This window comes from Microtus ochrogaster, linkage group LG2, assembly GCF_000317375.1.
Source record: "Microtus ochrogaster isolate Prairie Vole_2 linkage group LG2, MicOch1.0, whole genome shotgun sequence".
NCBI lineage: Eukaryota > Metazoa > Chordata > Mammalia > Rodentia > Cricetidae > Microtus > Microtus ochrogaster.
Genome location: NC_022028.1, coordinates 46,387,580 through 46,402,949, shown reverse-complemented (window position 1 = coordinate 46,402,949; position 15,370 = coordinate 46,387,580). Strand labels below are relative to the sequence as shown.

At 45.8% G+C, this 15,370-nt stretch overlaps 1 protein-coding gene across 5 annotated transcripts in view; it reads left to right on the top strand.

Moving 5' to 3' along the window:
- The first annotated feature begins 334 nt into the window (after positions 1–334).
- Dip2a (disco interacting protein 2 homolog A) overlaps positions 335–15,370 on the top strand; it is a 75,935-nt gene continuing 60,899 nt past the window's right edge. For all 5 annotated transcript variants that reach the window (XM_026785473.1, XM_026785474.1, XM_026785472.1 and 2 more), the window contains exon 1: positions 335–566. In XM_026785473.1, coding sequence (XP_026641274.1) covers positions 476–566 — 91 coding nt within the window. In that variant the 5' untranslated portion in view covers positions 335–475. The remainder of the gene's footprint in view (positions 567–15,370) is intronic.

Genomic DNA, 15,370 nt, shown 5'->3' with positions numbered 1-15,370 from the left:
GAAAAATGCCAGAAGAGGTTTGCTGACTTCACAGCAGGAAAGCCCACAGAGTTAAGCGTGCCAGCAGGGTTCCAGAGGAGGAAGAGGCTGGGGAATCTGCAGGAGGGTCATCTGGGCGGACACTGAAGTCAGTTTACACTGGGGGTCGCCAGCATCCGGAGCCACTCTGTCCCTCTTCCCCGCCCACCGCTCCTCTAGCGCCCCCAAGCTCCCCGTTTCTCCGACTTGGCTTACTGGCCAATGGAAGCGAGCCTTTAGAGTTGCTGGGCGGGGCCCTGCCCGACGTACCCGCGCAAGCGTTGCCCCGCCCCTCAGCCGCGCACGCGCGTCTCCGGCGCGCTCCCGAGCCGGAGCCTCCCGCGCTCGTGCCCGCGTCGGTGAGCAGCAGCCCCGGCCGCGCCCCGCCCGCTGCCGGCTGCGGGTAGCCGCTGCGGGTCTGCAGGCCCCGGGGGTGGGACTGTCTCAGCCACCGACCATGGCCGACCGCGGATGCCCTCTGGAGGCGGCGCCGCTGCCCGCCGAGGTGCTCGAGAGCCTGGCGGAGCTGGAGCTGGAGCTGTCGGAAGGTGAGAGCTGCGGGACCCTAGCTCGAGACCCCGCCCAGGGACCCCCGTCTTCGGGAGCGTCACCCCGGAAACCTGCCGGCTACCCTCACGCGGGATCCCTGCCGACCTTGCCTCGGCATCCCTTGCCCCGGGAACCTTGAGCCGCTGGGCCGCTCGCTGGATACCCCGCCAGCTTCTGCAGAGTGGCGGGTGCCCGGCCTCCGAAGGACACCCGGAGGGGCTGCCTGGGAGGTGGGCCTAGGCGGACTCTTCCGAAAGGCCGGCTGACTGCCCGAGCTGTGCAAGGCCGTGGTCTGTGCTTCCCGAGTCTGCCTTGCAGCCTGTGGGCAGGCAGGAAGCCCGGGATGCAGAAACCGAGCCCCACCCCTAGAACTCCAGACTGCCTCGTGAGCCTCAGTTTCCTCATCTATAAAACGGAGGCTCTAAGAACACTTGATTTGTGGCTGCGAGGCTAAAGTGCGTTCGCGTAGTAGATGTAAATAAAACACACTAACATGTAAGAGGAGGTTTGTTCATTTAGGGGATTTTGAGACGTTTATTTTACACTTTTAGGGGGCAAGCAAGGGCCACAGTGCATGTGTAGGGACGTCCGAGGTCAGTTTGCACGGAGCTGGTTCTTCCTTCCACCTTGTGGGTTCCAGGAATAAACTCAGTTTGTCGAATTAGAGGGCAAGTGCCCGCCGAGCCACCTTGTCAGCCCTCTACGTGAAAATTTTAAAAGTTAAAAAGTCAAATGAGTGAAACGGAATAGGGGAATAAGACAGCTTCAGAGATGGTGAGGGGCACCCTCGATTTGGATGCTATACCTCTCAGGAGGCCTGGGAAAAGAGTTAAGTTCTCCATAGACTGCTCCCCCCCGCCCCCCGCCCTGGGAGAAGTACATCTGATTGCTAACTCTGATTTTGAGACTTCAGTACATTCTGACCTTTTAGAACCCATTTTTCTATAATATTGTTCTTTAACTTTAGATTGGTATGTTTTGCTGAAGTTGGTTTAGTGAATTTTTGACCTACCTTCCCTTTCTTTCCTCCCTCCTTCCCTCCTTCCTCCTCTCCCTCCCTCCCTCCCTCCTTTCCTCCCTCCTTTGAATGGGTATTTTCTCTGCATGTTTGAATATCACATGCATGCCCGGTGAGGCCAGAAGAGGGTATCAGATCCGTGTGGGTGCTATGAATTGAATCCAGGTCCTCTGGAAAGGACGGTCTGTGTGATTAACCACGGGGCCATCTCTCCAGCTCCCCCCTTTGAGAATTCTTCATTCTCTTTGGAGGTGTGGTTAGGAGCGATTCTGAGAAAAAGTCTATTGTACTGGATTTGATATGGCTCCCCGGGGAAAACTGCATAGTTGTAGCTAAGCTTTTGCAGCTCGCTCCTAGTCTCTGTTCCAGAATATCTGCTGCTTTTATTCCATGGGCTTATATGTGTTTGAGTTTGCTTGCTAGGAGCTGACAGTTAACAGAATTATTTCCTCGAAGCAAAAACTTGGTAACTTGCAACAGAACCAGAATACATCAACTGAGGAAATATCTATTAAGTCAATTAACTCTACTTACACTGTTGCTTTTAGACATATATAGGGGTATATATGTAAGTAAAGGGTATAAGATTGTGTGCCCTGGAAAGAATATGAAAAAAATAGCTTATAGTGGAGAAAGGAGGCAAGGGAGTGTCCGTAGGAGATTGCCAAGTGTGCTGGCGGCCCCCGAGTCCATGTAGTCCCGGCTTCTAGCCCCCTCTTAGACTGGCACAGTTCATTTTGCCAGGTAGACTAGTGACTATCTTGGCAGAGCCAGTCACACTTGCTCTGCTCACAGAGACCTTCCACACCCTCACGTTGGAGCGTATAATTTGTGGTGGTTGTTGTCACGGAGCTTTCCTGGTGGGCTTCGAGGTACCCAGTGATAGAGACTGTGTTAAGCAGACTTTTGGGGTTTTTGCATAGATGCTGGCATCTGGCAAGACACTTACTAATAACATTTCTGAACTTGGGTTTGGCCAGCTGTAAAAAGGAGGTGAACGCTTTATTGACATTTCAAGGTTCTTGTAAAGATTTACTCAATGTATGTAAGTATTTTGCAACCGGAGGTGTTTTATTTATAAATTAAAGGAATGTGTTATTAATGAGTCATAGTCCTAAAACTAATATTTCATTATTTTTTTAACTTTAATTTTTTTGGCATACAAAATAGTTGGATTGTGACCTTTTCATACATATTTGTTATACTTTGCTTATATTCACCCCATTACCCTCTTTTGTCCCCCAACTTCTCGTTCCTTTTCTCTCCCTAAGCAGTTCCCCTTCTGCCTCCAGTGTCACATAGATAAGTGTGTGTAGAGAATTAGATCTGGAGTCCACATCTAAGTGAAAGCTTAAACAATGTTTGTCTTTCTTTGTGGCCTCCCTTATCCTCTTCCTAGGTTGTAGACCCCTTTCTTTCTTGACTGGGTTCCTCTTCTACTTTTAGAAATCGTGAGTGTGTGTATGTGTGTGTGTGTGTGTGTGTGTGCGCGCGCGCACATATATATTCCACATTTGCCATTATTTTTACATTTTGCTCAACCAGAGTTTGTAGGAATGGGAATCTATCTGTCCCGGAGCTCCCTTCTTCCCATATTCAAGGCAGAGAGATAAACTTCTGGTTTAGAATGGAGTAATGTCAGTTTCATAATGCTTACATTTGTATCAGGGAGAAATTCCTTAGCACTTGGATTTGACACTGCTGGGTACATTGGAGGGAATGGGAAGAACTCAGTGCAGATACGGAGCTGCCTTCGTGGGAAGCAGTAGTGAGAACCAGTACCCGGACAGTCTCGGAAGTCTGTGTACCTCCCTCAGCCACACACAGGCAGGGAATAGTTAGTGTTACCTGGATAATCTTGAAAATCCTGTGTGTCTCCCCCTCAACATCATCAGTGACTAGACAGAAGGAAGCAATTCTCTGTCTTTATTCATAAAATACGGCCCATTGTCCAACATTATCACTCGTTCTTATGATCTACATTCTGATTGGGGTCGGCCCTCAGGGAAGGTTCTGGTCTTAAACTCTATCTTCTTACAGAGCAGGTGTGCTGAACGCTGCTGTGGAGTCCCCAAAATATAATAAGGCACACCTATTTTCTTGCTCCTCCTCCTTCTCCTGCAGAAGTTTCCCTTCTGCATTCAAGACTACTGTTAGGTGCATGTATATGTTTGTGAACACTATGTGTGTGTGTGTGTGTGTGTGTGTGTGTGTGTGTGTCGCGGTGGCTGGATGTGCACATACCGTGGTCTGTGTTTAGAGGTCAGAGGACGACATTTGGGAGCCAGTTCTTATGCCACCATGGACTTCAGGGGTTGAACTCATCTTGTCGGGCTTGGTTGAAAAGCACACTTCTGTCTGCCGAGCTGTCTTGGCAGCCCTGAAACTTGAACTTGTTAAAATAAATCTTAAGTCCTTTTAAATTGTCTTAGGTATTTGTCACGGCAGCAGCAGCAACAACAAAAGTGGATCAGCAGCGGTTAAGAGCACTTGCTGCTCTTGCAGAGGACCCTGGTTCCTTTTCCAGCACCCATGGTGGCTCACAGCCATCTGTAACTCCAGTTTCAGGGGATCTAACTCTCTTCTGGCCTCCGTAGGTACCAGGCACACATGTGGCATACATACATACATGCAGGCAAGACACTCACACACATAAATTAAAAAGAATAGCAAGAAACAGAGTGGAACCAAAGCAATAAAAAGTTCTCCTAACACACTATTATATACACTTTAGCTAGTGTTCTACAGAAAGGCATGTTTCATCCCATCCTTTTGCCTTCCTTTATTTGGTAGAGAGAGGGAGGGACAATGGGAAGTTACTGCAAACTTGTGGTGAACATCTCGGGTGGCAAGAGGGGCACCCCAAGTAGGTGGCTTAGTTAGGTCATGGTCACAAGAGCAATGGGATAAATGAACTTTATAATGAGCAGATGTGTAGCTAGCAATGAGGCTGAAATAGGAGTAAAAAGTCTCCCATCTGAGAAAGCCCAAGACTAGATAGATTTACTGCAGAACTTTAAAGAACTGATATCACTACCACTCAAGTTATTCTATAAAGTAGAGAAGGAAGGGAAGCTTCCAAACTCTTATGAAGTCAGTATTGCCTTGATATGAGAGCCACATAAAGCCATCGCCTGATAAAGAAAATTACAGACCTAACTCCCTGATGAAAAAAGATGCAAAATCCTCAGTAAAATTCTCAAAAATGAAATTCAACTTCACATAAAAAGATCATTTATTGTGACTAAATTTGCTTTCTTCTAGCATTGTTCGGTGTACATAGATCATTCAGTGTAATCCAACACATTCATGGACTAAAAGAGATACCACATGATCATCTCCATAGATGTAGGGGAAAAAAAACGCTTAAAACAAAAAATCTAACAACCCTTCCAGATAAAAGTCAGGGAGAGCCTATAGATGGAAGGATCATACCTCAGTATAATGACGTTTGTATATGGCATATCTACAGCAAGCACCATACTAAATGGGCAAAACCCCAAAGCATTCCTGATGGTATCAAGGACAAGGCAAGAACGTCTGCTCTCTCCACTTCTCTTCAATATAGTGCTTGAGGTCTAGCTAGGACAGTGTTATAAGGGAAGCAAATAAAAGGGATACAAGTAGGAAAAGAAGTAATGTATCCCCCTGTTTCAGAAGAAGTGATTCTTTATGTCAGAAACCCCAGAAGATTCCACCCAGAAACCCTTAAGGGCTCAGAAAGACATCAAAGTGGCAAGGTGCAAAATCAACATAGAAAACAGTAGCCTTCTCATAAACCGGTGACAGAGAGGATCAGGGGAGCAAACCCATTCACAGTAACCACACAAAAAGCGAAGTACCTGGAAATAAATTTGACCAATGAAACAGAAGACCTCTACGTGAAAAATTGGAGATACTAAAGAAGAAAAAAATGAGAAAAACACTAGAAAGTGGAAAGACAGCTCATGCTGATGGATGGAAAAAATGAATATTGTGAAAATGACCGTCCTGCCCAAAGTAATCTGCAACCTCAATGCAATTCTTTTTTTTTTATTCTTAATTTTTTTTTTATTAAGAAAGAAAAAAAAATTTTACCTCAATGCAATTCTAATAAAAATTCCTGCACTGCTCTTCACAGACACAGAGAAAAGATCCCAAAACTTAACGTGAAGGCATAAAAGAACAAAGATCGCCAAAGCAACCCTGAATGAAAAGAATACTATAGGAAATCTGGGTTCAAAGCGCACCGAAATGAAACTGGATCCTTATCCGGCCCCAAACTGAACTCCAAATTGATCAAGGACCTCAACTGTCTGGGCTGGAGAGATGGCTCAGGGGTTAAGAGCACTTGCTCTGCCAGAGGACACAGGTTCAGTTCCCAGCACCCACATGGCAGCTCAGAACCGTCTGTAACTCCTGTTCCAGGGGATCCAACACCCTCACACAGACATAGATTCAGGAAAAACACCAATTACATAAAATACAAATAAAATTTTAAGAATATGATACTGTGAGATTGTTGGGGGGAAATAGGGAGTACACTTCAACTTACAGGCATAGGCATGGGGTCTCTGAGCAAAAGCTACTGGGTTCCTCCAGTAACCCAGAAAGTAAGACCAACAGTCAGCAAATGGTACCTCATAGATGCACAGCTAAGACGACATGAAGCGAAAGAGGAGGCTGCTTAAGCCAGGATGGATGTGGGATATGGGGGAAACCAGAGAGCAGAAGGGAGGGTTAACCCAGAGGCAGTGTGTATTGTTAGCCTACGGTCTAACAATCCAATGCAATCAAAGAGGAGGGAATACTGGAGGCTAAGAGACGAGCTGGAAATCAGGGTGGGCACATGAAGGAGAGAAGCAGTTGCGGGTGGGTTAACCAGGACTAGTGATGTATGGGAAGCCCTTAGTAAGCTCATCTCAAAACGCAGCTCTCAAAGACAGTTTTTGAATAGAATTTCACCTCATGTGTGGACAGCATTACTCCCAAAATATATGGATTATTAAATGAAAATCATGGTGGAAGGCATGGGTTACCTTCCTACTAGTTATTGATCAAAAAATGTCCCAGAGGTCTCCAAAATGACACCGGTTATTTCCATTGTCCTGAGTTGCCCATTGTAATTACATGGTAAGAACACGTTGCTGAAGACGCTACTTTGTGTAGGACATAGAGAAATCAATTTCAAACTGACCAGGGACCTTTCTCCCTACTGGCTACCTTCATAGTTCCAGAAGGTCCTGTGTGCAGCCTGCTGAGGGAAAAAGACACCAATGGTCTTACCAGTGCTTGACCTCACAACACCAGCTGGCCAGTCAGGATGTGTCCGTTGGTGTGGTAGCGGTATGATTGGCATAGGGTAACGACTGGATTTGGAGTGTATGCACAGGAGGGAGTTTCCTGCTTGGTACTGTAATCCCCATCAAAAGCCCATGGCTGAGGAGGTCACAGGTCCTAGGGCAGAACCGACCTGCTATGGTTAATTTGCTAAGTGGTCATACTCTTAAGAGTCCTCTCAGTATTTATGTTTATAGCCACAGATCCCCTGTTCTTAGCTGGTCAGAGAGGCTTCTTTTTGTAGCGGGTGGTAGTCAGTGGAGAGATGGGTACTGAGAATAAAAGACTGAGTTGCTCAGCACTAAATAGGACCTCTGCATCACGACCCCTGCCCTATCATCTCTCATAAGGCTTGGAGGGGCAGAAAGAATTTAGGCACCAAAATCCGGGGAGGGGGGGCTTTGCAGGGCTGTCCTTTGGACATGGGCTGTTGTTGCACTCATGAAATGTGCAAGTCCTGCCGGTCAAAATTCTGGCATAGACGGGGTGGGTGATGTCTAGGCCACACTCCCTACTGCAGAGCTGTGGGCAGCAGCAGTTTGTGGGGGAAGAGCAGCATTCTTTTTGAAGATGTGTACTGATAGGAGCCCTGTGATCCCGCTGGTGACACCTCACCAGTGCACACAAAGGCAACAGCAACTGGACTCAGTGGGCTATTAAAAAAATGAAATTGGAGTGGGGAATGGGGGTAGTATGATTTTATATATTTTATATATATATAGATACATATAATTCATTGTATACATGTATGATCTTCAAAAATAAAGAAAAATTAAAAAAGAGAAGTTTTGTCTAAAAACCAGTGGCAATTGTTGAACAGTGACATCCACTCCACCAGTAATTCCATATATTAACTTCTCTTTTTCCTCTCCTCCTCCTCTTTTTTTTTTTAAGACAAGGTCTCATTATGTAGCTCTGACTGACCTGAAATTCATTATCTAGAACAGACTGGCCTCCAATTCAGAGAGACTGACCTGTCTCTGCCTCTGGGATTAAAGGTGTGTGCTACCACACCTGGCTTCATTTGCAGAAGAAAAACGAGAAAAACCAGCTGGGAAGCCGTGTTTTCAGATGAGAATGGCTGCTCGGATTGGGTGGATTGGGTCGTGGCTGAGAGGAAGCGGGGATATTCGGGCCTTCCGTGACTGCCGAGGGTGGAGTTGGGGGTGCACAGTGGGTGGTGAGAAATGAAGGCTGAAGACCTAGGCCTGTAGGTAGAGTCACAGATGGCAGAACTTGAGGGGGAAAGGCACGGGAAGATGTGAGCGTTTCAAGAAAGAACCTGTCTGAACAGAACCCTGGGGAATCGTTGTGAAATTACAGAGTTCCAGTCTGAATCCTAAGGAGAGGTTTGGGCCACAGATGGGTGTTTCGTTCATTGTTGCCCTGCATTGTGTGCGGAGGGGTTGGCCCTGACGTGGGTGTGCTGTCTGAGGGACCGTAATGTTCAGGAGAGGGGACGGGGGTTTAGGTCATGTTAAGGGTTGTATAGACAATGCAGAACAGGTGGGTGAGGGTGACTGCGTCCGTTCAGGATCAGCAGGCCTGAGTGTCCTTGGGGCTCAACAAGAAAGGCATTTAAGGAGTGACATTTAAACCAAAGGAGAAATCTTGGGGGGCTGGAGGTTGTTTAGGACTCTGCAGATAGGGAGTCCTTGTGCCGGTGAGGGTCTCTTCCATCGGAGAACCATGTTCATGGAGCACAGGTAACCTCCTCGGGACTGGCGTTTCCTTGAAGAGGAGGAGAGCAGCAGAGGATGGTTATTCTCTAGTGAGTGCTTGTGTATGAGAAACCCCATTCCTGTGATGAGACTGGCCAAGCGGGAAGAGGCTGGCAGCTGAATTGGGGCTAGATTAAGGCTGATACACCTAGGCAGCTTGGTGGTTTGGGTGTTCTGAGAGTGCGCCTGTTACTGTATCCTGTGTATGTTAGTTGAATGCCCTTGCGTGTAACGTGCCAGTTTGCCACCCTCGTGTTATGTCACTTGCGGTTGGTGGTTTTGAAGGTGTTTGTACGTGGACCGGCTCTCGCATGCTGGTTACAAATCTTTGAGCTGAGAGCGACTAGCAGAACTGAGGCACCGTCTCGCTCTCATTCAGCTTGCTGAGTCTTCCTGTGTGATTGTAGCACCCTCTTCTCTCCCCTTTCTTTAGGAGCACCCATGTTTATCTTCCCCACACAGCAGCACTTGGACTCGGAGGAGAGTTTCCGTACTGTTCTGGTGGCGTTGGCCAGGCCTGGAGATGGCCTAGGTTTCCCATATCAGGCGGAGAGGAAGGAGTGTCTCGTTTCAGGGGCCTCTCTCTTAGGGGAAAACCCTGTTGTCTGTCCAGGCCAGGCCCTGTGCCCGTGTGGTAGAGTATGGATCCGGCTGTGCACTCTGAGGGCTTCTGTTGGCTTTTAGGCTACCTTTTATCCTAAAGGTCAAACTTCATTTCTGCCAAGAGAGGTGAGATGCACCTAGGTCTTAGAGATTTGAAGAGATTTAGGGGTAGGGTGCTCATCTACTGGGGTGAGGAGCCTTTGCCAGAAGACGCATCCCCATGGAAACAGCGTGAGGGACCAGCATCACCCTTGTGCCTCTTGCCTGGCGCCCCGTTCCTGTAGTGTGTCCTCAGTGAGCAGTGGCCACATGTTGTTGTGATTCCTCCTCTCATCAGGGCAGGGCGTCATCCCGCAGTGTAGCTGGGACTTAAAGCTGCACCCTACAATGTTAGCTTCCTGAGGGCATTCTGAAACAAACAGAAGATGAGCGGTCTGCTGAGCTGGCCCCAACATTTTTCCACAGTCCACTCAGTAGGCTAGAGAGAGCACCTAGCAGCATAGACACACTGACACAGAAGAGCCCAGGAAGAGAGGAGAGGGGACTGGACTTACTAGCATGGGCCAGGCCCCGGGTGGCAGCTGCTGGTATGAAGTAGAGGCATCAGCTGTGGACACATCGCTGGAGGGAGAAGAACTATAGCACCCTGGGTTTTTCTCAAAGCCTCACTTTTACTTTATAAATATGTATCTAGCCGGGCGGTGGTGGCGCACGCCTTTAATCCCAGCACTCGGGAGGCAGAGGCAGGCGGATCTCTGTGAGTTCGAGACCAGCCTGGTCTACAAGAGCTAGTTCCAGGACAGGCTCCAAAACCACAGAGAAACCCTGTCTCGAAAAACCAAAAAAAGAAAAAAAAATATGTATCTAGATACGTGAAGCTGGTATAAACCATTAATAAGAATTGGTCGGGGGTCAGCAAGGTAGTTCCTTGGGTAGAGGTGCTTGCCACCAGATGTCTTGAGTTCACATGAGGAAAGAAAGGTCAGAGAATTGGCATACATGTGCTTGTCATATACACACGTATCAAATCAATAAATGTTTAAAAGTAAGAATTTAGGTAGAGAGATAGCTCAGAGGTTAAGAGCACTTGCTGTGTTGGCAGAAAATCCAGGTTCAGTACCCAGCTGACTGACTTGTAAGTTGTAAGCTTAATGACTGCTTACAACTATCAGTAACTCCAGTTCCAGGGGATCCTGTGCCCTCTTCTGGCCTCTGGGCACCCAGAACATAAAACAGTGCTCTTACATACATGCAGGCAAAACACTCATACACATAACATAAAAAGAAATCTCTTTTAAAGATATGATTTTGCAGAGTTTGGTAGAGTGGATGTGGTAGCATTAGTCTAGGGAAGCTTGCCCGAGGCATGCCAGGGAAGGCTGTGTACCCTTTCTAAGATGCAGGGGAACTAAGACTCCAGCTGTGTCTACATCTGTATGTCCATGCTTACATCTGAATCTGTGTCATTGGGTGCTCACTTTAGTATACTTAAGACCTATTCCTGGGTCCAGTTATCAGTTCTTAAACCCTGGAACCTGCAACCAGTAACTTTGTGGATGTGCCTAAGGGTCCTGACTTGAGTATTGCAGGGTTCATGGTGGGTCCTACATCCCATTACAAGTGTCTTTGGAAGAAAGAGGCAGAGGGAAGGTTAGACACACACAAAGGTTGGGGGTGGCCATTTAAGTGTCAAGCTAGGTTGCCATGATGCAGGCACAAGCCAGAGAATGTCAGCATCCTGCAGATGGAGGAGTCAAAACAAAACTTCTCCGGAGTCTTCAGAGGGAGGGAGGTCCTTCTGCCACCTGCTTTTGGCTCATTAGAACTAATTTTGGAGCCTAGACATCTAGAGCCATGAGATGAAAATACATTTCTTCTGTTGTCTGTCTCCCAAGTTCATGGTGATTTGTTACAGTAGTCACAGGAAGCTCATCTAGTCCCCTCCCGCCGTGACATTTCAGAGAGGAGAAAGCATTCCCATGGTTGTATCTTTTCACCGCTGAGATTATTCACTATATTAGAGGGCTAACGTGTTTTATCTTTTCCAGTGTGAGTAGTGTCCTTTGTGTCCAGGTTTGGAGTTCTTTCCCTGCTCCTGGCTGTGAGGGTAACTCCTGTGTGGGTTTTATTATTATTATTATTATTATTATTTTATTTTTTTTAGAAGCTCTGATCTTACCTTTCACACTTCAGTGTGAATGGAAATTAATTCTGTGTATGATATGGAAGAATTTCATTTCTGCTCCAACATGGCTCTTCAGTCACTGGACACTCATGGAAGTGATGATGTTTCCCATTGCCGGGATGACTCTGGCCCTTGCTCCCGCTTGTCTGTTTTAGTAGCTACTCTAGTCTCTTCTGTAGCATAGTAAGTCTGTATTCAGAGCATTAAATCTGTCCTTTTATTCTGCTTTGATCCTTAAGCTTGATACAACTAACTTCAGCCCTTTGTGTTTCCACATAGCGGTTTAGAGCCAAGCTTGTCAGTTTTTCATGGGAACCGCCCCCAACAGCTTTAATACAATTACTTAGATTGACTCCAGAGAGCCACGTAGATCTTTGGTTGTTTTGCTGGTGGTGTAGGATTTAACCTAGGGCCTCTACAGGTATGAACTCTGCCATTGAGTTGTAACTCCAGCTCTTTTTAATTTTCCCCTGAGATAATCTCCCTAAGTTGCCTAGGTTAGCCTTGAACTCACTGTGTAGCTTAGGCAGACTTTGAACTCGTGATCCTCTTGCTGAAGCTTCTCAAATAGCTGCTACTAAAGGCATCATCCATCTTTGCAGTTTTGATGGCGTATCTGTATGTTTCCTTGATCATCTTTAATTTATGGTTTGCCTATATCATTAAATTCATTCTTGGATTTAAGATGGCATCTTTTAGCTCCGGGTTTAGGTATTTACATTCATAATCACGCTTTTTAATTTATTCATAAAACATAGTGATCATGGTTATTTTTGAATTCCATGGATTTTAGCTGTCGTTTCATCCTGCCGTATCTGCCTAGTCATTTCTATTCAAATGCTAGACTTTGTATCTGTGGTGTGAATTTTTGCTTCTAGCTAATGTCATGTTCTCTCCATAGCAGGTTCACTTTTGCCTTGGCATGTGGGTGGGCACAGGCAAGCCAAGATCTCATTATCTGCTCATGGATAAAGTTGGTTAAAGTGAGCACCAGACCATTTCTGTCTGTCTGTCTGTCTGTCTGTCTGTCTGTCTGTCTGTCTCTCTGTGTGTGCGCATGTGTATGCGTGCCATGGAGTGTGTGCATGCAGAGGAGGTCAGGGGATAACTTGTAGAGGTCTGTTTTCTTCATCCACCATGTAAACTCCAGGGATCAGATTCAAGTCACCAGGCTTCACCCACTGAACCATTTTGCTGACTTGGATCCTCTTTTTCTGTGTACTTCTCAGGGCTCCTTTTCTTTGGTGAGCTTGGAGCTCTGTTACAGCTCAGCCTAGCCCAGTGACCTGCTTTCGACTTTTTTTTTTTTTGCAGACTCTCACAGCAGGAAATTAGCCTCTGATTCTTCACTTCTTTTCTAGTTTTATTCTTCAGAGTAAAAAAAAAAATTAAAATGAAGTCTTCCTAGTTGTTTCAATGAGGAAGCCTTTTTTTTTTTTAAGGGCCCAATAATTCTGCTGTTACCATAAGTGGAATCCCCTGTGTGAATATTCATTTGGTGAATACATTTTCCATGTCTTTAAAAACTTTGAGATAAAAGAAGATGCTTATTAAACTTAACATGTACAAAGTCTTTTCATTAAAAATGGATGAGCTAGACCTGCAAGAGCTCTGGAAGCATGCTCAATCTTCACTTTTCAGTATTGACCCTCTGTCCATACCGCAGCTGCGCAGTAAGGTGGATTCTCTTTCTGGGTTCTATGACTTTAGACCCCAGTGTTTGGAACTAGCCCCCGGCCCAAAAAACCTGCAGCTATGGATGTCTTCTCTATCCGTGTCATTTTAGCGTCACGAAGATATGCCTTCTTGAAATGGCTTCTTTCATTTAGTATAACATCTTAGAGATTTGTTCATATACGTACATATATATGTAATTTTAAGCTGTCTGTAATCCATTTCTTTTTATTGCTGAGTCATTTTTCTATGGTGTATATACCAAGACATCAATTACCAGTCAGGAATGGAAGTGGCAGTGTTGCTGTGGACCCAAGTGTTAAGGGGTTCTTTATGTTAAAGAATTCTGCATGTTCAATAGCTTTTGATAAAATGAACCAATTTCTGATAAACAATGACTGCTCAGACTCAGTGAAGTGATAACTAGTCCCATAGTTATTAAAGAAGTCACATTTATAATGTAAATGTCTCCTGAAACCTAAGTCTTCTATACTATAAGGTACTGCTGGTGGGTGTCAGCAAGCATATTTTTAAAAAGAAAGAAGAAATGTGGAACTGAACGGATGGTGCAGTGGTTACGCACACTTGCTGGCTGCTGTTGCAGAAGATCTGGGTTTGATTCCCAGCACTCACATGGTCCTCACGAATGCCCTTAACTAGTTCCAGGGGATACAATGCCCTAATCTGGCTTCTGAACGCATCGAGCACACACATGGCTCACATACATACATGCAGGCAAGCATTCGTACATATAAGATCAAAGTAAATTTTAAAAAGAAATAATACTAATTCTATACAGTTTTCCACAAATATTTTTTAACTTTTTATTTTGAAAAAAAAAATAGGTTCACAAGAAGTTTCAGAAATGATACATAGAATTTACATAGTTTTCTTCAATAAGTTCTTGTGTAACCAAAGCATTGCCAAATCATCTGCCATACATTCTTCCATACAAAAGGGCACATGGTTATATGCTAAAAATTACAGAGCTGTAGAAGTATATGAAATAAAAATAGAAACCTGTCTCACACCCTGTCTGAAGCCAGATAGGCAGGATTAATGCTGTGTTGTTCCTCCCTGCAATAGTCTCTGCCCATGGCACAAAATTCGCATTGACATGCATGTATATGTGTGTATATATATCATGTCAGTGATCATCTGTCTTCATATGTAACCAGCTGCCATTGTTTTCATATGCCCACCATAGTGGACATTGGTCCCATGCACACGCCGTGGCACAGCCACCTAGAATAGGTAGGATTCTATAATATATGTGTGTGTGTGTGTGTGTGTGTGTGTGTGTGTGTGTGTATACACATGTATATGTAAACACACATATGCTTACTTTTTTCAGAGCAGGATCATTTTATGTTGTTGTTCAGCTTTCTCTTTTTCTTGATTGGAGGTGATGAATCCGTGATATCCATCCTCAGTATGGCAAGTACCAGAATGTTTTACATAGCCAACAGATTCTGTAGCAAAGATGCGTGACAGGATATTGATGTCTTTTTCTGATCGTCCAGTTATTTGCTATCACCACAGCATTTACTACCTGCCTTTGTAGAGTAATTCAGTGCTTCTGGTAACGACTTTTTCGAAACACGTTGATGAGTTAGTGCCTTACTGGGCTTTGGGATCCCAAGTCTGTTTCTAAAGCAGTGGCGACCTCCTGAAGTTTCATGTTGTCCCTACCTGGAAGCCTGGAAGAGCAGCTGCCTGCCCTGTGACCACCAGAGAACTACCCAGTAGGCTGGGATTCTCTCCAGAGCCCTCAGATGCCTGGATGTTCGGGCATAAACAGTGCTATCTGCCTCCTATCAGGGCCGCACCACTTTTGCACAGTGGTTGGGGAACAAGGCTCTGTTGTTTGCCTTTGTTTGTGTGTTATTGTTCTCTGTGAAAGAGAATTGAACTTGGGTTTAGAAAACTTGTACAGAGTCCCCTCTTCTCCGGGGAGCCAGCTTTGTGCCAGGATTCCATTATAGTCCATTCAGACCCTACCTGCTCTCTGTGGCTGTACCCCGGTGTCAGTCGTGGTGGGCTTGTGAAAATGAGGGCAGCAGGCCACACGGGAAAACAGAACACAGGTGATCACGGACGTAGTGGTCTGACTTAGTATGTTTCAGCTGCATGTTGGTTTGAAAGTGACCGTACCCAGTAACAACCAGACCTTTTGCCGCTTGGTCTTTTTCCATTTGTGACACTCTTTTCCAGCAGCCTGCTGAAAGTCACTGTGCTTGAAGCCCAGGCTGAGGTGCGATACTTGGAATCTCTGTGTTAAAT